The 20,322-nt window shown below is 45.2% G+C and overlaps 1 protein-coding gene across 4 annotated transcripts in view; it reads right to left on the minus strand.

Annotated features, from left to right (window-relative positions):
* The window catches only part of NFAT5 (nuclear factor of activated T cells 5), a 106,878-nt gene extending 104,258 nt beyond the window's left edge, over nucleotides 1-2,620 (minus strand). For 2 of the 4 annotated variants that reach the window (XM_055146563.1, XM_055146562.1), the window contains exons 1-2: nucleotides 2,145-2,620; nucleotides 440-493 (exon numbers count right to left, since the gene is read on the minus strand). In XM_055146563.1, the coding sequence (XP_055002538.1) occupies nucleotides 440-493; nucleotides 2,145-2,217 (127 nt within the window). In that variant the 5' untranslated portion in view covers nucleotides 2,218-2,620. The remainder of the gene's footprint in view (nucleotides 1-439; nucleotides 494-2,144) is intronic. The other 2 variants (XM_055146565.1, XM_055146564.1) reach the window with 1 other exon arrangement.
* Between the last annotated feature and the right edge of the window lie 17,702 nt (nucleotides 2,621-20,322).

Consider the following 20,322-nt stretch of genomic DNA (forward strand, 5'->3'; position numbering starts at 1 on the left):
AAGCATTGCTGGGTGTGACCTCAAAACCCAAAATTAAAGAAATGAAAGTTCTGAATTCTGAATTTTCAAACTTAGTGTTTACTCTATTTAATTTTATTCTTGATCTTACTGTTTGAACTTTTCATAGATTTGTCCTAAGCTAGATTTAAGATCTGGAATTCTAAAGTAGAACACCCAACACACAATTTTAGTGACTTGGGAAGGTTTCCCCCCCCCCCCCCCAAGGCTTCTCAAAGTATTTACAATTAGTAACAAGCACATCAAATACAGTAACAAAATTCACTAGAACATTCAACTGCTCTAAAAGAAGAATCAGGCTCTTTAGGAGAAAACTACATTGTATGAGTTTGCAAAGTTTCACACTTTCTCAGATAAACTCCATTTCAGAGAAAGTCTTTGCATACGCACACAATAAGCTTTAAAATGGCACTTTGCTAACCTTCCAATAGTCCAGCTCTATGAAAATTCTGTGATGGGTGTAACTTCAGAGAATCTGAAAAACACAAAAAGCATTAAGTACTTTTTATGCTGAATAACTGAACTTTAAAAAAAGAAAGAAACCCAGGATAGTATAAGCACTAAACCCCGTCTTTGTGAACAAACTGCACCAAAAGGCTGAATTGAATTGGCGCTCTCTATATTGGTCTGTATGTTTAACTTAGGCTCTCATAAAGTATTTATTTCATGAAAAATTATCTGATGATTACTGCATAGACAGTGTTAATATCGTGACTATTTTTAGCACCCAACTCTACCACATTTACCCTCCAAGAACCATCTCTGGACTTGGTCTCTCCCTTCTGACTTTCAAAACTATAACCTTCCTAAGCAAGTTCAGGTAATACAGCCGAAAAGACACACCGGATGGTGACTGCCAACTAGAGTCATCAGAAGAACCAGACAATGGCTACAGTTACTAAGTAGGGCTCTGTGTACAAACTCAGGACAGTCCGTCTATAAAGTCCAGCACCTTCCAGGGCAAACCACGGCAACTCTGATTCACTTCAATCACTAAAACGCACTACCGTGCCACTGAACCTCAAACACACACACACGCGCACACACACGCACGCACACACGCACACATGCATAAACACACACGCAAACGCACACGCACACCCGCCTTTTGGAAGTGGAGGAATCAGCGGATGGATACAACAAACTGGAGGACGCTGAATTTCTCGGGCAGGAGGAGGTTCACACACTGGACACACTTTTTCTTTTCTTTTCAGACGGGGAAATGTCTAGTTTACAAGTCAGGTATGTCTTTTTTTGCTCCCCGCCCCCATTTGCCGTGGTTTCAAATTAAAAACAAAAATGTTTCTAAAAAAAAAAAAAAAGGACGGAGCTGGTGAGTGAGCAGCGCCGTGGGCGCGTTTGGGGTGGCCGGCCCGGGCACGGGGAACCTGTTTAACACATTCTTGCGGTGTCCAGCATCGGAATCTCACCCCAGCTGAGACCGGCTCCCACGTTCATCAGCCCATCGATCCCGGGGATCCCCTTTGCAAAGGTCCTGGCCGGAAGTTTGAAAACAGGGGGTGGTGGAGGTGTAGGGAGGGGGTGGGGGAGCATCTCCGTCCCGGGGCCGCCCCCCACCTCCCCCCTTTCCCTGCCACAAAACCCTCCCACGGCGACGGCGAGAAAAATTCTCCAAGGGCAGCAGCGCCTGTTGGCGGAGCGGATCCCCCCCACCCCCCCCCCCCGGGACGGGCGCGGGATCCAAGTAATCCGGAGAGAGCACCCCAGCTCCGTAGGAGAGAGGGCCAAGGGGTAATTAGAAGGCTGCCGAGGGGGGGAGGGTTAAGGCGGGGGGGGGGGGAGGCGGCGGAGAAAATTCAGGAGCTTTCCAGCCGGGCGATGACGGGCAGAGGAAGAACGCTGGGCGCGGGGGGCCGTCCCGAGCCGGGGAGGGAGTGGACTAGGCCGGAGGGAGAGGGGGGCCGAGCCCCGGCGCACAAACAAGCCGGGGCGCGGGGGGGCGGGGGGCGGCGGGGACCCCCCCGCACCGCGCGCGCGCCGGGCGCCCCCCCCCCGCCCCCGGGAGCGGCCGCGGCCTCGGGTGGCCGCGGCGCTCGGGCGCGGGGCGCCCTGCCGCAGCGGCCCGGCCCGGCCCGGCCCCGGCCCCCGGCCCCGGCCTGCCTCACCTCTCGAGTACAGCGACTTGGGCGACTCCAGGTCTAGGTCCGCGCTGAGCAATGAGATGAAGTCCGAGGGCATCGCAGCTCGACCCAGCCCGGCCCGAGGGCGGCGGGAGGGGGGGAGCGGCGGTGGCGGCGGCACCTCCTCTCCGGGACCGCGGGCACCGAACCGGGGGCGGCGAGGCGAGGGCGGCTGCCGCTGCCTCCTCTCCTCCTCCTCCTCCTCTCCTCCTCCTCCTCCTCCTCCTCCTCCTCTCGAGGGCAGAGACTCGCACCGGGCCGAGCACGGAGGAGGAACGGCGGCGGCGGCGGCGGCGGCGGCGGCGAGGCGGGGGGCGACTCCGGCGGCGGCGACTGCTTCCCCGCGAGTCCGGAGGGGGGTGCAGGGCGGGGAAAGGGAGGCGGGGAGACGGCCAACGGGTCCGTTTCGTGCTTCTCCTCCGCGCACACTGACGGTCGCCGCCACCGCCGCCGCCGCTGACAGGAATCCGGGCCCCGCCCCCCGCGCGCCACTGCGCAGGCGCGGCGGGGGGGCGGCGCGCGGCGGGAAGAGCCGGGCCGGCGCGCGGAGGGCGGGGCGGCGCGCCGCGGAACAGCATCAACACGGGCCTCGCTTCCTGCCGCCGCGGCCGGAGCCGCCGGGCCCCAGCCGGGCTCCGGCCGCGAGGGCGGGAGGCGGCCGCGCCTGGGGCCCCGCAGAGGGGAAAAGGCTGTTCGCGCCCGCGCCCGCGCCCGCAGGAGGCCGGTCCCCGGGGCTGCGCGCGCCCGCCGCCGACCCCCCCCCCCCCCGTCCCCCAGGGGCGGGCAGGCCGGTGGAGCTTCGTGGCTTGGACGCAGCTTTTGGGGGGCTTGTCCTAGCGACGACGTCTAAATGCAAACTGGCCAGGGGACTGTCACTCCTTTCTTAATTAGGAAATGGCAGGCCAGCTCCCCAACACCTTGAGTGCTGTGTTTTTTGGTTTTTTTTTTTTTTTCCATTTAAAGTCTCTTTCTCTCTTCCCCGGGCCCATTTCTTTCCCACCCCCACTTGGTCCTTTAGAGACTCAAAAACTAAAAGGATCTTTCGGATGGTGCTGGAGGGGTCGGCTTTATTCGAAGCAGAAGGTAGAAGACAATTTAAAAATTTGAGCCTATGACTCCCAACTAGAAGGGGAAAAAATATACGGACACGGACAAAAGCAAACTTCAACACCACACTTCCAACCTTTAAAAAAAAGGGGGGGTTTTGGGGTTTGTTTTTTTTTTTAGCCCTTTGGACTAAGCAGGCAAGAATGGAAGAACACATTAAATTGAGTTTTTGCTATTCTGTTCATAGTGCCCGAAGTTTCCGTTGCAAAAACTGAAAATCCTCCCTTACACCGCAGACCGTTTCCTGAGTCTTAATAGCCTTTTGCAGATTTTTAAAATCAAGTTATTAAAATATCAATTGGAGTGCAGAGTAGGCATCTTGGGAAATAATTTGGATTTTGTGTGGAATATTGATGCCGGCAGCCACCTGGGCTACATTTTGAAGCTATTTGAGATGGTTTCATTTTTTTGTTATTTTAGCTACAAGGATAGTTAAGAGTTACAGATCCTTAAAATTGGTCTATTGTACTCTCTTCCCCTTATATAATGTCTTTATTTTCTCTCTATAAAAATTATAACTTCCTCCAGGAAGTTGTGTCATTTATCTGGACTTGGAGTGTGGGACTAAGAGAAACTCCCATCCTTGGAGGCCACTGGGGGTACCCCTGGGGTGCGGCCTTTTGCAAAGCTTCTACCTGCAGACCTAGAATTTAAACCTGTGTCATCAGAGCCTACCTATCTTTCCATCTGCACATCTGATGTAGGTTGCCCAATTATCTTCGCTGCAGTCGGCATAGCAATTAGCCCTATGAACATTTTCTTCCTGTTACAAGTGAGAAAGCATTACAAAGCCACCCCAAGATGGCAAAGCAGCCTAGGAAATGACCCTCAGATCTCCATGCCACTGGACACTGCTGTCACAAGTCCCAAGGGAAGGAAGTCCCTTCCTAACTGCTTGGAGTCCCACTTCCCTTGGAAGAAGATTCCAAGCCCACATTGCTCAACCCGCCCAGGCTTTTGAATTAGAGCAAACACCTCTGCGAGCCTTCTCCTCCCTCCATTAGTCAACGCATAATGTAAGGAGAGGAAATTGCATTGCATGGGGCAGAGCCCCCAAACTAAAGGGGAAAAAAAAACCCAGAAAACTTGGATGAATCACTATGCACATACCCTTTTTCCCCAGACCTATGATCATTCACCAAACTTAGGGTAGAGAAGGAAATCCCCCACCGTCTCCTGACCCTAATTAACAAGTCAAGAATTGACTAGGCCTCTTCCTTCCCCTTTCCTCAACACTTCTCTGCCCAATTGTGACTTTTTGTTTTTCCCAGCCTAAGTGCTATGTTTTCCCCTGATTAGGTGAGAACAAAGTGAAGAATGCGACCCCACCCCCCCACAGGTGAGGTTTAACCCAGGCTTTGAATTCCCCTTAGATTGGGGTTGTTTGGATTCAGGGTCCTACTCTATCAAGTCCTGCACCAAGCAATGATTATTTCTAAATGGCTGTTTAAAAATGTACTGATCCCTCTCTTTGTCTTTTGATAAACCCTTTTTTCGTTGTTTAGTTGAAATTGGATAATTTTCATAGTTCCATAATTTTCAAAGCTGTGCTTTACAGTTATAGAGGCACCTATTTTTCATTTGTCCTTCCTGTTTCAGTGACTAAAACCACAAATTTATTAGTAAATAGTATTTGACTCTGATCACAAAGTATCATAATGTCCTTCAAAACCAGGATTACTGGAACTAATTATTTGAGTACTGTGTCCTAGGTAAATTACATATTACTCCTAGTTCCAGTGATATTTCTCTTTATGGTCACCAATGTCTCAGTCACTTCCCCATTTATTTTATATCTGAAATAATCTAAAGTTGTATAGATAGACATAGATATGGGCCAGGGCCATGGTATAGCAGGTTGGGCTCTGTGCTCAGGAGTGGTGCTTAGAGAACCATATGTGGTACCAGGGTTCCAAACCAAGATCACAGCCACCACAGTCACCTGCAAGGATTTGATATTACCTCCTATACTATCCAGCCCCTAAAATTATCGCTGTATCACTGTCATCCCGTTGTTCATCGATTTGCTCGAGTGGATGCCAATAACGTCTCCCTTTATCCTAGCCCTGAGATTTTTAGCAGCCTCTCTTTACTCATCCTTCCCAACGGTGCTGCATTGGAGGCTCTTTCAGGGTCAGGTGAATGAGCCCCATCATTGTTACTGTTTTTGGCATATTGAATACGCCACAGGGAGCTTGCCAGGCTCTGCTGTGTGAGCAGGACACTCTTGGTAGCTTGCCGGGTTCTCAGAGAGGGAGAACTAAAAAATAAGAGGTCGCATGGCCACATATACAGTCGCTTACTTCTGGGAGCTTTGTTTTATAGTCTCCGGATCTTGTTCATTGATGGGATTACACGGCACTGGGGCAGTTTGTGGATGTGACTGCCTAGCTACTGGAAAATAGGGGATCTGGGTGGAGGAAGCCCAGTCCTGATCTGAGCAGGCTTAGAGGTCTCAGCCCTGGGTCCTGTACACCTGGGTTCCTCTGCCGGTTTCTTCACACGTGTGGCTCATCCAAACTTGTGGAGGGTGGCTTGAGCAAGGCTGTGGCTGAGTTCAAGTGGCCTTCGGCTGCCGGGGCTCTGCTCGGGGCAGGGAGGGAAACTCAACCCGCCCCCCTCCAATTTTTAAAAGACCGTAGGGGGCCAAAGAGATAGTACAGTGGGTAGGGCACTTGCCTTGCATGCAGCCAACTTGAGTTCAATCCCAGCATCTCAAAAGGTCCCCAATGAGTACCACCAAAAGTGGTTCCTGGGCTGGAGCATACATCGGGGAGGGCATTTGCATTGTATGCGGTCGACACAGGTTTGATCCCCAGCATTCCATATGATCCCCAGAGCACCATCGGGAGTAATTCCTGAGTGCAGAGCCAGGAGTAGCCCCTGAGCATTGCCAGGTGTGACCCAAAAAGAAAAACAAAAGTGATTCCTGAGTGCTGAGCCAGGATTAACCTTGAGTGCAGAGCTCAGAAGTAACTCCTGAGCATTTCCACATCTGACTCCCCCAAAACTAAAATAAATAAATAAATAAATAAATAAACAAATAAGAGTACAAGCAGCCATCACCCATGCATGCACATTCATGAAATTTTCTGTTTACAACAAAAAAGTAAAACATTAAGCATGTTAAATTTGGAAATTTCCTCTCATTGAAAATGACAATAGAATTGCAGAACAAAACATAAAGCAGATTTACTAGCTTGAAGAATTCCTTTATATCACTTCCCAATCATATATCACATTCCCTCGTTACTTGATTCAAAATTTCATAAGAACCCAGACTCAACTGTAAGGTTGTGTATCTTATGCAATGCAGTGGTAATTTTTATATTGGTGGTGTGTTCTTTAACCCCTCCTGGACCTGTTCAGGCACTTAGTGAATTGTGTAGCTGGATCTACTCTAAATGGAAGAGGTTCAAATATCAACCCCTGAAAAGGAATTAAATAAACTCATACAGAACAGAGGAATGTGTTGTCACAAGATCTACAGAATCTTTGTCATTGTAATACAATTAAGGCTGTTAAAATAATTTTAGTCACACGTATATTGTAAAGAACCTGCTAAACAAACACAAAATCTGAAAGGAAATTTTCCAGAACGATTCAAGTCAGAGACAAAAAAGTTTAGACCGCAAATTATCTTTGCCCCACCTTGCTAGCGCTCCTTAATAATAATGGAGAACTGATAGTGGTGGGAAATAGCAGTGACCACATTAGTGCGGAAATTGTAACCAGATTCTTATTTGTTTATATGTTGTCAATTTCCACCCTTAGAACTTGTTCTAACAAATATTTCTGAAGGTGAAATTCATTTCACAAGTTTTGCCATTAGATTTAGAACATTCTCAACTCTCATATCTTTCAAAGTGTCTGAATCTGATTGCTAGGCACTGAATTCACTTTGAAGACGTACTTCTGTTCTTTTTGAGTTGATCTGCATCCAGGTGTTCATCTGAAGTCTTCCAGAGACCATTTCAGTCCCACAGAATCTAGGCTAATTGAGGTCCTGAGATACAGTCCAGGGCCAGAGTGATAGTCCAGTGGGTAGGGCTTTTGCCTTGCACACAGCTGACCCGAGTTCCATCCCCCGCATCCCATATGGTCCCCTGAGCACTACCAGGAGTAATTCCTGAGTGCAGAGCCAGGAGTAACCCCTGGGCATCGCTGGCTGTGACCCCCCCCCAAAAAAAAAGGAGAGAGGGGCTGGAGCAATAGCACAGCGGGTAGGGCATTTGCCTTGCACACAGCTGACATGGATTCAATTCCCAGCATCCCATATGGTCCCCTGAGCACTGCCAGGAGTAATTCCTGAGTGCAGAGCCAGGAGTAACCCCTGGGCATCGCTGGCTGTGACCCCCCCCCAAAAAAAAGAGAGAGGGGCTGGAGCAATAGCACAGCGGGTAGGGCATTTGCTTTGCACACAGCTGACATGGATTCAATTCCCAGCATCCCATATGGTCCCCTGAGCACTGCCAGGAGTAATTCCTGAGTGCAGAGCCAGAAGTAACCCCTGTTCATCGCCAGGTGTGACCCAAAAAGCAAAGGGAGAGAGAGAGAGAGTAATCTTCCCCTGATGTGAGCGGACTTGTGGATTGTAAGAATAAAGGTAAGTGCCAAGAAACTGAAAGGGTATATTAGGGAGGAGACATTTCCACAGGAAAAGAGAAGCCTTTGGGACTATCAAGCCAGGAATGGAAGGAAAATGTCTTTTGGTTATTCCAAGATTAGGCAGGTCAGACATGTACAAAAGTCCTGACTGACACCTTACATTTACCTTTTCCATATCTAATGATCATATTCGAGTCTAGCAGCCTCGCCTCAGTCATCATCTTAGTTTGACAGAAAATATAAATTAGAGATGATTTGGAGGATGTGTTGGGGCACACCCAGCCATGTCAAAGCTACTTTCCATTTGGAACTCGAGCTCACCCTGACAGTGCTCGGAAGATGTTGAGGAGCTACAGGCTTAATCTGGGCCCATTGGATTCAAAGCACGTGCTCTAGACCATTCGACTATGTTTCCAACCCTGGATTAGAGATGATTTTACAGTTTCCTATCACCCTTTCTCTTCATTGAGGAGCTTTCCCCCTGAGACTCGTGGCTTTGTTCCATGCATCTGTGGTCTCCCTGAACTTGTATATAATATACCAGTACGTTCAAGCCCGACTTATACATGGCTTTTTCCCAGGAGAAAGGTCTTTATTTTCAAATAATATCTAAGTAATGAAAAAAAAAGAGCCAGGGTGACAGTACAGCAGATAGGGTGTTTGCCCTGCTTGCAGGACTGACCCAGGTTTGATCCCCTAGGGCACCATGTACATCCCTGGAGCCCCTCCAAGGGTGATCCCTGAGCACAGAGGCAGGCCTGAGCCCTAAGGACTGCTGGATGTGGCTTAAAAACAAACAAATCAATAACAACTAAAACCTAAAGAAAAAAAAAACACCCATAATTCAGATAAGATGGAAAACGTTCCACATGGAGGAAATTCATTCTTCCCTCCCCTCATTCCAGAAATGGACACCAGAAACGATGCTGGTACAGGAAACATGAAGCTCTGACAACCAGGAATACAAGGGGTCACTTTTCAGCCTGATGTGGGAGATGAGTGAAAATAAATGTTTGCTTTATGACGGTGTTGGAGTTTTGTATAGATATCTAGAAGTAAATTATCCATTTGCTTTCGTAGCTGATAGACGGGGAAAAGAGGGAATGTTATCCAACACACATCACTCTGCCCTGTCCACTAGCTCCCTCACTGATTTCTCTTCACACCAATCTCAGTTTCTCACCTACCGCAGTTACATCAGGCCAGACAGTGACAGGGCAAAGTCCTGACGACAAATGTTTACATTGGGCTGTATCACAGCCATTATGTGCCGATACAAATATTCCACGAAATACCTGGGCTCCACTGGACTTTGTCAGCAGATGCTCAAAGAAACACCGAGTGTCTTTTTCAGCTTTGTTGAGGATTATGACTCAATACTTAGGTTAGGGAAGCAACGATAAAATTGTTGGATTGCTCATCCACAACTAAGCCCCAGGGTTGATGAGCTAAGTTAGAGTTATTGGATAAACTAGAACGACTTTAGAAATAACATATCCCACCTGGAAAGAATCTGTTCCAGCTGAATAAAGAAATCAGACTATCCCAAACTTAGGAGAAGACATACAGGGATCTACCCACAGGTGTTTGAATCTGACTCTAAAATATTCACCTCAGAAAGAAGAAACTTCATTTGTTTATTCATTCAATGTCTCATCTTGCAAACATGCTGCTCATCCTTCAAAGTCCAGTTCAGATATTATTTCATCCAGTATGAACTCATCCTGAATCCATCCAAGGATATTAATTGTTTCACCTCTGAATTTCTATGACATCTGATTCAAACTGTTGAAAATGATCATCACAGTGAATTCCAGTACAGGAATCTCTAATAATTGTAAACACTTGATTGTACTGTCTTTGAGAAGAACAAAATAAATAAAACATACCCCAGCTTCAAGTAACTTAATTGACGGGACTAGAGAGATACTACAAAGGGTAGGGCATTTGCCCTGCGTGCAGCCAACCTGGGTTCTATCCCCAGAATTCCAAATGCCCATATGATCCCTTGAGCCTGCTAGGACTAGTTCCTGGTGCAGAGATAGGACTAACCTCTGAGCTCTGCCAAATGTGGTCCCCAAACAACAACAACAAAATAACTTATGAAGTATGCCAAGCACATATTTTAGCACGCAGGCAGAATAAAACAACAGATAAAGTGTCTGTTGATATTATAATAGGAAACTGATAGTAGGTACGGAGATTAATGGAATAAAAGAATAAACTGGACAGCAAGAAAAGGGTAGAGCAGAAAGGCTTTAAACATTATACCAAGGATTTTGTCTTTATCTTCTGGGCACTAAAATGTCATTGAAGGTTTGGAGACAGGAGCTATATTTTATTTTGTTACTTTTTTGTTTAGGGGTCCACCAGCAATGTTCAAGGCTTACTCCTAGCTCTGCGTTCAGGAGTCACTCCTGTTAGTGCTCAGAGAACCATAGATAGTGGATTAGAACTAGGGTTGGCTGTGTGCAAGGCAAGCACCTTAACCCCTGTGCTATCGCTCTGGCCCCAGAGCTTTTTTTTTTTTTCTTTTTGGGTCACACCCGGCAATGCACAGGGGTTACTCTTGGCTCTGCACTCAGGAATTACCCCTGGCGGTGCTCAGGGGACCATATGGGATGCTGGGAATCGAAACTGGGTCGGCCGCGTGCAAGGCAAACACCCTACCCTCTGTGCTATTGCTCGAGCGCCCCCAGAGCTGTATTTTTAAAAGAAAGTAACAGTATTTCATTCTGGAACCGATGGCATCTCAACTGGGGGTGTGTAATCTCTTTCTTTTAATTCATGGGGCTCTTGCCTCTCTCTGGAGAAGCCCATGTTCTCCTTGAACGGGTTTTCTATTTCTCACCCTTTTAATAAATCTTCTATACTTCCAAAACAAAAATTAAATAAAGAAAGTAACAGGGGTGGCAGCATGAAGTGTGAATTGGCAATTGAGAGACTGGAAATAGAGCCTGGAGATTACAAGTGACAAGTGAAGTACAAGTGAAACCCTAAAGAGAAGGGAAAATGTGGGGAAAAAAGACTCACATATAACTTAATGGAAGTAGAGGAGAGAGAGAGAGAGAGAGAGAGAGAGAGAGAGAGAGAGAGAGACTAGGTATGTGCTTTACACATGGGTGACCCTGGTTCAACTCCGGGTACCATATATGGTGCACCCCCAGCACTGCCAGGAGTGATGCCCTGAACACAGAGCCAAGAGTAAGCCCTGAGAAGAGTTAGGAGTAGCCCAAAGCCTCTCCCTATCCCAAAAGAAAATTTCATGTAAGTAGAGTCAAAAGCACTTAGAAACTGCTTTAATGATGAGTGGAAGAAAGAAAAAGTCTAAGAATAAAAAAATAAGGAGATGTAGAAAAAGTTTTGAAATACCCACAATAGTTTTTTTTTTCATAATTAGAATCACGGATTATCCTACAGAGAGAGAGAGAGAGAGAGAGAGAGAGAGAGAGAGGGAGAGAGAAGGAGAGAGAAGGAGAGAGAGGGAGAGAGAGAGAAAGAGAGAGGGAGAGAGAGAGAGAGAGAGAGAGAGAGAGAGAGAGAGATAACAGAGAAGCAAATACCACCAAACATGAATCACCCAAGAAAAGCTCTACTTTATTACCTGGAATGGCAGCAAAAACTCTAATCAGAAAAGAAATGATCCTAAACTTACGTCATACTGGTAGGAAATCCAAGTGAATACAACGCACTGAAACTCAGTAAGAGAGTAAATTGATAAGAAACCAATCTACATGAGCGTGGCATTCCCAGTTTTCACTCCAAACATTCTTGAGCATTAACATTTAAGCCTTTAAATGCTTACTTTCATCATAACTGAATGTGGAAGAATTTCAAGAATCTTAAAGAATCGTAAAGGTCAACAATTCTTCTAAAAAAAGAACAAAAGCTTGTAGAAATAATAATTTTTAAAAAGTAGTCATAATGTCTTTAAAAAGAATCAATTTGCCAACTTCCCATTCACGGAAGACTTGAATAATGATGCACCTGAGGCTTACACTGTAAGATGAACCAAGGACCAAAAGCCAGGTACAAAAGAGAGTGAGGGAATTCTGTACTCTGCCTGACAGCCCAAACTGGAGTCTTATGGGACAAAAAGACTGCTTAATCTTTGTAGTTATTAAACACCATTTTTTAATGCAAGAGGAATATTTTATTTCATTTTATTTTATTTTTTGCTTATTGGGTCACACCCGGTAATGCTCAGGGGTTACTCCTGGCTCTGCACTCAGGAATTACTCCTGCCAGTGCTCAGGAGACCATATGGGATGCTGGGAATCAAACCCGGGTTGGCCGCGTGCAAGGCAAATGCCCTACCCACTGTGCTATACCTCCAGCCCCTTTTTCTGTTTTGTTTTGTTTTTTAGGAGGAATATTTTAAAAAGAAAGAAACATTTAGGAAGAGAACAACATGAGAAGAAGTGTTTAGGAAAAGAATAGCATGAGAATACGTCCACTTCACTCCATCGGGGAAGACAGGATGGAGTAATCTAGATCACGGGTGCTAAGCAGACCAACCCCAAGGCCCCAGCCTGATGTGGGCTTCAGCATGTGGTGCTCGATTCAGATGTGGTAGCCAGTGAGTTCAATATAGAACTGATGTCTCCTAGAGTATTCGTATTCCTTAGTGGCCAAATGTTACCCAAGGACAGTGCCAGGGAGTTTGTTCAAGTAGTAGAGCACGTGCCTAACGTGTGCCAAACTCTGGCGGCCCCTAAGCATTGCTGGGTGTGCTGAGGGGCCACCAGGAATTAAAAGTTACCAAATTAAATTAAATTAAAAGTTACCAAATAATTGCAATAATGCAATAATTCGTATGACCCAAGGAGATATCTGATATAAGCATATTTCTGACAGATGTCCCACATACCTATTTATGTCGCATCTACCTGAGATGATTTAGTAGAGTAGAAAGTGGATTGACTCAGAACTAGGAGTTGTACATGCCAGTTTCAGGCACCTCGTAAACAAGGATATTTGGGATGTCAGCAGACTATCACTGTACTCCTCAGGTGTCTGGCTTTCTTCTACAGAGGAGTCTTAGCTTTCCCTTTGGATTTAATCCCAGCTGAGGTGAGGCTGGAGCAACAGGCACCATCTTGCCACCAAGAGGAAAGAGCTTGTCTGAGAAAGGGGAGCAGAGGGAGCATTGAAGAGACAGGAGAGAGTCAACCAGAACCTGCAAGAATTATTTGAGTCTCTGGAAGAAGCCATACGTGACTTTAATCACCCAAACTGATAATGCACACCCCACATGCCCCTATTATGTTGTTTTACAAGAAGTCCCCCCTTCCTGTCACTTCAGAGTGAGAAAGTCTTCACTTGATTTCAGGTTTATGAAACTTTCTTGTCTCCTCTGGATGAAGTAAGTGGGAAAGATTATCAGGCAGACATTGTGTTTGGCTGCAAATAGCAAACACCAGTGGCTCAAAGGCTTTCCCCCACACACACACCCCGCCTCCCCCAATCTAAGAGCTCTGGATAAGGTAATCCAGGGCTAACCTCCCCAGCCCATGATGTCATCAGGCTCACAGGCCTTCCACCTGTTATCCAGATGGTCCTTGTTCTCACACTTAAAATATGGCAGCCAGGGGCTGGAGTGATAGCACAGTGGGTAGGGGCGTTTGCTTTGCACGCGGCCGACCTGGGTTCGATTCCCAGCATCCCATATGGTCCCCCATGCACCACCAGGGGTAATTCCTGAGTGCAGAGCCAGGAGTGACCCCTGTGCATTGCCGGGTGTGACCCAAAAAGAAAAAAAATGGCGGCCACCTCCAGGCATTACAGGAGGAGATATTCAAGATGACAGGAGGAAAGAAGGGGAAAGGACCCAGGGGACAGCTCTGATCACTGCAGGATCCTTAGGCTTCTACTTACAAACCTTTGGCTAAAACTCATCACTCCATCTGAAAAGAAGACTGGGAGATGGGTGGGTTTTTTAAAGCTGGGTTCGTTGATTTTCTGTGTGCTTTCTGAGGGTCAGATGGCAAGAAGTGAGAAAGGATAAGGTTGGTTAGATATTTACAGATTTGGCTATGGACCACATAATAACAAAGGGCTTCTTTTATATATGCATATGCACACACATGTGTTATATACGTGTATACATATATATTTCTTTTCACCATTTTGCTTCTCAGTGGAAAAGAGCTATTTTCTGGAAAGGGAGAACATTTTTCAAAATCTTAAATTAGAGGAACAGGTTGGGGAATATAGTAGCAAGAGCTGGAGCTCAGGCTTTGCTCTGGGAGCTCTGGGTTCTATGCCTGGGACTGCGTGATTCCTTGAGCACTGACAAGTGCCCCTCTTCCCCCTCCCCCCAACTGCAGACACAGAGGCAGATCTCATAGATGAAATGTGGATGGGAGCTTTCACACTGTTCGTCACAAATCTTCCCTGAAGATTTCCAAAATTTTAAAATTTCAGTCTTTGGACAGCATATGCACACTAAAACTTAGGATTTGAATTCCTTCTTTTAGTTTTTTTGGGAGATTTTTGTTGTTGTTGTTTGAGTAGGTTTTTGGGTTTTTGTTTGTTTGTTTGTTTGTTTTTTTTTTTTTTGGTGCTGGGGATCAAACCCAGGACCTCACATGTGTAAGGCAAGTGTGTACCACAGTCACATCCTTGGCGTTTGGATTCCTTTATCGAATCAAAAAAAGTCCTTTGCTTTCCACTTCCAGTTTCCAGTCCTCACCTCAAATGATGCTGTCTCTTTCCAATTAAATTGTAAGCTTGTAAAGAGCGGAGCCTAACACTTTGCACAATGCAGGATTTGTAGTAAGCGATTGGTAATGTCTGAGCAATGAATGGCTGAATGAATAATTGAAATCTTCATTTTTATTGCTCTTCTTTCCTCTGTCCTCAATACATGCTTGTTAAGTGACTGCATTTCAGCGTCATTACCAAGGTGATTTGTATCCTGGGAAGCCAGCTTGAGAAAGTCCTTTATTTTCTACCTTTAAATCCTCTCTCCCATTCTATACTGAGCTCAGCCTCAGGAGTCAGTCCTCCAAGCACCTCCCTTCACCTAATTGCTTCACGCAGGCCCCTTCCCATTTTAACAGATTAAAGGTCTTACCTTCAGGAAATTCTGCTTATGTCTAAATTAAATTCAGCACACAGCCATTTCCTCTTCCTTTGCTCTCTAAGTTGGCAGAACACAGTAGGTAACATATTTACCAATGCTTTATAAAGATCTAACTAGTTTTTTTGTAAAATAAAAAATAAGTTATGTGGGTGTTTTTTTTTCTCACTACAAAAACAATACATGTTCATTGTAAAACCCAGAAATAATAGCAGAGAAAATAAGAATATAAATTTTTCTAAGAAAATAACTCAAAAGGAAGATCACTATATATATATTTCTTCCTGAAATTTTCCTAGGTCCATTTGCCTCACATACTACCAAAATTAGCTCTACTGCATACAATGATCCTGAATTTTTTTTTTGCTTTTTTTTTTTTGGTCACACCCAGCGATGCTCAGGGGTTACTCCTGGCTTTGCAGTCAGGAATTACTCCTGGCGTGCTTGGGGGACCATATGGGATGCCAGGGATTGAACCCAGGTCGGCTGTGTCCAAGGCAAATGCCCTACCCGCTGTGCTATCGCTCCGGCCCCGATCCTGAATTTTTTTTTATTTAACTGTGAACATCAGTACACATAAATATTATTAGTATAGTATAAGGACAGAGGGATATTCCATTACAGAATATAGCGTAACTCATTTAGAGAATCCCCTACTTTGGCATTTAATTTGTTTTTCAAAAATTCTTGTAAATACCACTGAGATGAACATCCTTGGAGCTCATCTATGCTTCTAGTCTTTTCTTATTTCCTTTAGATATATCCCTTAGTAAGTCATTCTCAGATTCTCAGTAAGAAGGAAAAATAGTATAATATGGGCTAGAGGGAACCTAGTCCACAGAAGCTCCTTTTCATTATTTTGGGGCCTAAAATGTGTTTGCCTTGCAGGTTTCAGGGCTTATTCAGCATAATGCAATGCAGTGGTTTTAATACAACCTGTGGCGCCACACCTGGAAATACAAGCTCTCTGCAGAATCCTGAGAAAGTGCTGATCACAAAACATAGGACTTCATGCTACAACTGAAACCATTTCTGTTTAAAAAAAAAAAACAAAACTCTGTGAAAACCTTGAGAAAATTTGGCCTATTGATTTTTCCCCCTACACTAAACTGGCATGACATGAAGGTTTAACTTGTAGTTTCCAGTTTAATTTTTTTGCCTTTTAGGAATATACTTTATGCTACCTATGATGAGCCTGGCAAGCTCCTCTTGGCGTATTCGATATGCCAAAAACAGTAACAATAGCAGGTCTCATTCCCCTGACCCTGAAAGAGCCTCTAATCGTTGGGAAAGATGAGTAAGGAGAGGCTGCTAAAATCTCAGGGCTGGGACAAATGGAGACATTACTGGTGCCCACTCTAGTAAATCGATGAACAATGGGATAACAGTGATACAGTGATACAGTGACACACTAAACTGGAAAAAGACTGGCATTATTGGATTTAGTTGAGCTCAAAAATTACTAGTTCCGGGGCTGGCGCAATAGCACAGCGGGTAGGGCGTTTGCCTTGCACGTGGCCGACCCGGGTTCGATTCCCAGCATCCCATATGGTCCCCTGAGCACTGCCGGGGTAATTGCTGAGTGCAGAGCCAGGAGTAATCCCTGTGTAATGCCAGGTGTGACCCAAAAAGAAAAAAAATTACTATTTCCTTTTATTTGTAGTCTATACTATGTCTCATATTAAATGGGGTGCTGGTGAACCACACCCACTGGTGCTCAGGGCTTACTCCTGGCTCTGCACCCATGGATCAAACCCAGCGGGGTGCAAAACAAGCACTGTATCCATTGTACTCTTGCTCCAACCCTAACCTACATGTACAAATCTCTTAATCACCCCAAAACCAGTCTCCCCATTTGCCATTCACAGAGTTATCATAAGGAGAAAATGAGCTAGATTATAAGAATATGCTTTGTAAAGTCTAATATTATAACACAGATGTTATCAGTAATTAATATTGTAATAGGGGAAAAGTTGAAAAATTCAGGTTTTACTAGAATTGAATTTATCTCAAAGATCTAACATAAACATAAGATGCAATGATTTGAAACCACTCTAACAAATCTTCACTGAATCTTTATGATAGATTCAAAGATAGATTTGTTTCTTATAGAAACAAACACCAGGTCAACTTTCAAAAGGTGGGATTAAATAATTCCCTCCGGAGAAGGCAGATGGAATAGAGAAGGGATCAGTAAGAAAATGATGGCTGGAGGAATCAGTCGGGATGGGAGATGCATGCTGAAAGTTGATAATGGACCAAACCTGATGACCTCTCAATGTCTGTGTTGCAAGCCATAATGCCCAAAAGTAGAGAGAGAGTATGGGGAATATTGTCTGCCATGGAGGCAGGGGGAGGATGGGAAAGGGGGAGGTATACCGGGGATATTGGTGGAGGGGAATGTGCACTGTTGGAGGGATGGGTGTTTGATCATTGTGTGATTGTAACCCAAACATGAAAGCTTGTAACTATCTCATAGTGAGTCAATAAAATTTAAAAAATAAAAAAATAAATAATTCCCTCCAGTCCTAAAATGGAATTGTCTGTCAAGTGGGAAGGGACTCCCATTTCCTGCACTTTGATTCTTGTTGTTCTGCAGTTTATTCCTATTTGGAGACTTAAAGGAACCTGAAGCTTCAAAGCAAGTAATTTGAGGGTCGAGGTGATTACTCAAGGACTTCGGGGCTGGAGCGATAGCATAGTGGATAGGGCGTTTGCCTTGCACGTGGCCGACCCGGGTTCGATTCCCGGCATCCCACAGGGTCCCCTGAGCACCACCAGACCACCAGGAGTAATTCCTGAGTGCAAAGCCAGGAGTAACCCCTGTGCATTGCCAAAAAGCAAAAAAAAAAAAAAAAAAAAAAAAAAAAAAAAGGACTGTTGTACGTGCAACTCTGGTACCACTTGGTCTCCACCCCCACTACTGGGAGCAGATCCCTGAGCACTGCACCAGGAGTAGCACCTCAGCACCACCACGTGAGCCCCAAAACAACAACAAATTTCAAAATACAGAATATAGTTCAATATTATAATCATAAGTACACAAAAACATACATGAAGAAGACCGAAAGTTGTTTTTGCTCTTCGATGGCAGCTTTAGAGTCTTTCTTTTTTAAGTTTTATTAATTGTGACATAAATTTTACTTCAAATAAAAATTAGAAAACATTTTCTTTTGTTCTTGGGCCAATGCAGCTGTGCTCAAGGCTAACTACTGGTCTGAGCTCAGGGACCACTCCAGCTGGTACAGGCCTTAGCAGGGATCAGAGCAGGGTTGGCTGTCTGCAAAGCAAGCATTTTACCCTTATATTCTATTCCAGTCCTCTGGTCTTTTTTGTTTGTTTGCTTGTGTGTGTGGCGGGGCCGGGGGCGGGGGGGCGGGAGTGGGGAGGGGATTGGGCCCATCTGGCTGTGCTCCAGGCTTGCTCCTGGTTCTATACTCAAGGTTTATTCCTGGTAGTGCTCAGGAGACCAACTGTATGTGATATCAGGACCCATTTGGGTCAGCTATGCGCAAGGCACCCTACCCGCTATCCCATTTCTCAAACCCCTCTTGCCTTTTAATTTTATTTTATTTTATTTTTTTGCTTTTTGGGTCACACCTGGCGATGCATAGGGGTCACTCCTGGCTCTGCACTCAGGAATCAACCCTGGCGGTGCTCAGGGGACCATATGGGATGCTGGGAATCAAACCTGGTTTGGCCGCATGCAAGGCAAACGCCTTACCTGCTATGCTATCACTCCAGCCCCCCTCTTTTCTTTTTAATGTAAGCCATTCTCACAAGCTGGAGCAAATGATTTTGAGGAAGACCTTATGGGTAAAGTGCCCTTATCATCTCATTACACCAAGGTATTCTCTCATATGACCCACAGGACTTCCATCTTGCTGTTGACCTTGATCACCTGGCTGAAGAGTAAAACCATTTTAGGGTTCTAACATTCGAAGTGTGAAAAAGAGCAAAGAGAAAGGAAAAGAAAACTTTCCTTTATTGCTGGTGCTAGTGGAAGGATCAAGAGGCAAAATAAGTGAAAAACCTAACTGCTTTGCATACAATCCAGCAAACCCAGAAGAGTTGAAAAACTCATGTCTATACAAAAGCCTGCATAAAGATGCTTTGAGTAGCTTTATTCATAATTGCCAAGGCTTGGAAGCAATCAAGATGTTCTTCAGTACCGGTAAACTGGGGCTCATTAAACAATGGAGTAATATTCATCACTAGAAAGGAAACAAATTGCCACACCATGAAAAAGCAGAGAGGAACCTATTGCTAAGAGAATGAAGCCAATCTGAAAGGCTATGTATTGTAAGAGTCCAACTAGAGGAAATTATGGAAAGACAAAATTATGGGAGGAGGACTAGAGTGATGGATGGCACAATGGGTAGGGTGCTGGCCTTGCACTAGCTGACCCAGGTTCAATCCCCGGTATACCACATGGTCCCCCAAGCATGGCAGGAGTGATTCCTGAGTGCAGAGCCAGGAGTAACCCCTAAGCCCAGCCGGGTGTGACCCCCCTCCAAAATACAAGAAAGGGGGGGGAAAAGCTATATAGGGAGTAAAATCAATGGGTTCCGGAGGCAGTGGACAAAGATAAATACGGGGAGCACCAAGGATTTCTTTAAGGTGGTGAGATTACTCTACATAATAGTTATACTGGTGGATACATGTCATTACCCAGACAATGTGCAGTAAAAAGAGTGCACTGTGCTATAAACTCTGGGCTTTGGGAGGCTATGATGTGTCAATAGCTCATCAACTGTGTAAATGTACCACTATGAAGGGGAAGTCAAAGGGAGAGGCTCTGCATGGGAGGGGAACTTAGGGAAAGTGGGAAATCTCTGTACTTTCTCCTCTCTTTGGTGTGACCCCTAGTAATATCTTTTAACATAATGAATTCTTTTTGTTGTTGTTTTGAAGCCCCACCTGGGAGTTCTCAGGATTTACCCCTGACTCTGCTCAGAGATCACTCTGCAATACTGAAAAACTAAAAAATGGGACATAATATGATCACTCAAAACCCTGCATCCAAAGTCTTGGCTTATTGAAATTGGACCAGTTTCCCAGCCCTGAGATCTTAAGTTGCAACTTAAGCTCAAATAAAATTGGACAAATAAAGTTCCAACTTAAAGACCTTAAATGACTTAAAGGTCATTTGAAATGGTTTTTCTGTCTCTTGTCATTTCATTATACCCTGATAGATACAACTGATATTATCACAACTTCATCCAAATCCATGCCAAATATTTTTAATGTTCCATCTTTTTTGTTTTGCTTTTTTTTATTGAATCACTGTGAGATAGACCCTTACAAAGCTGTTCATGATTAGGTTTTAGTCATATAGTATTACAATACCCACTCCTCCACCAA

The sequence above is a fragment of the Sorex araneus genome, chromosome 8 (genome assembly GCF_027595985.1).
Source record: "Sorex araneus isolate mSorAra2 chromosome 8, mSorAra2.pri, whole genome shotgun sequence".
NCBI classification, from domain to species: Eukaryota; Metazoa; Chordata; class Mammalia; order Eulipotyphla; family Soricidae; genus Sorex; species Sorex araneus.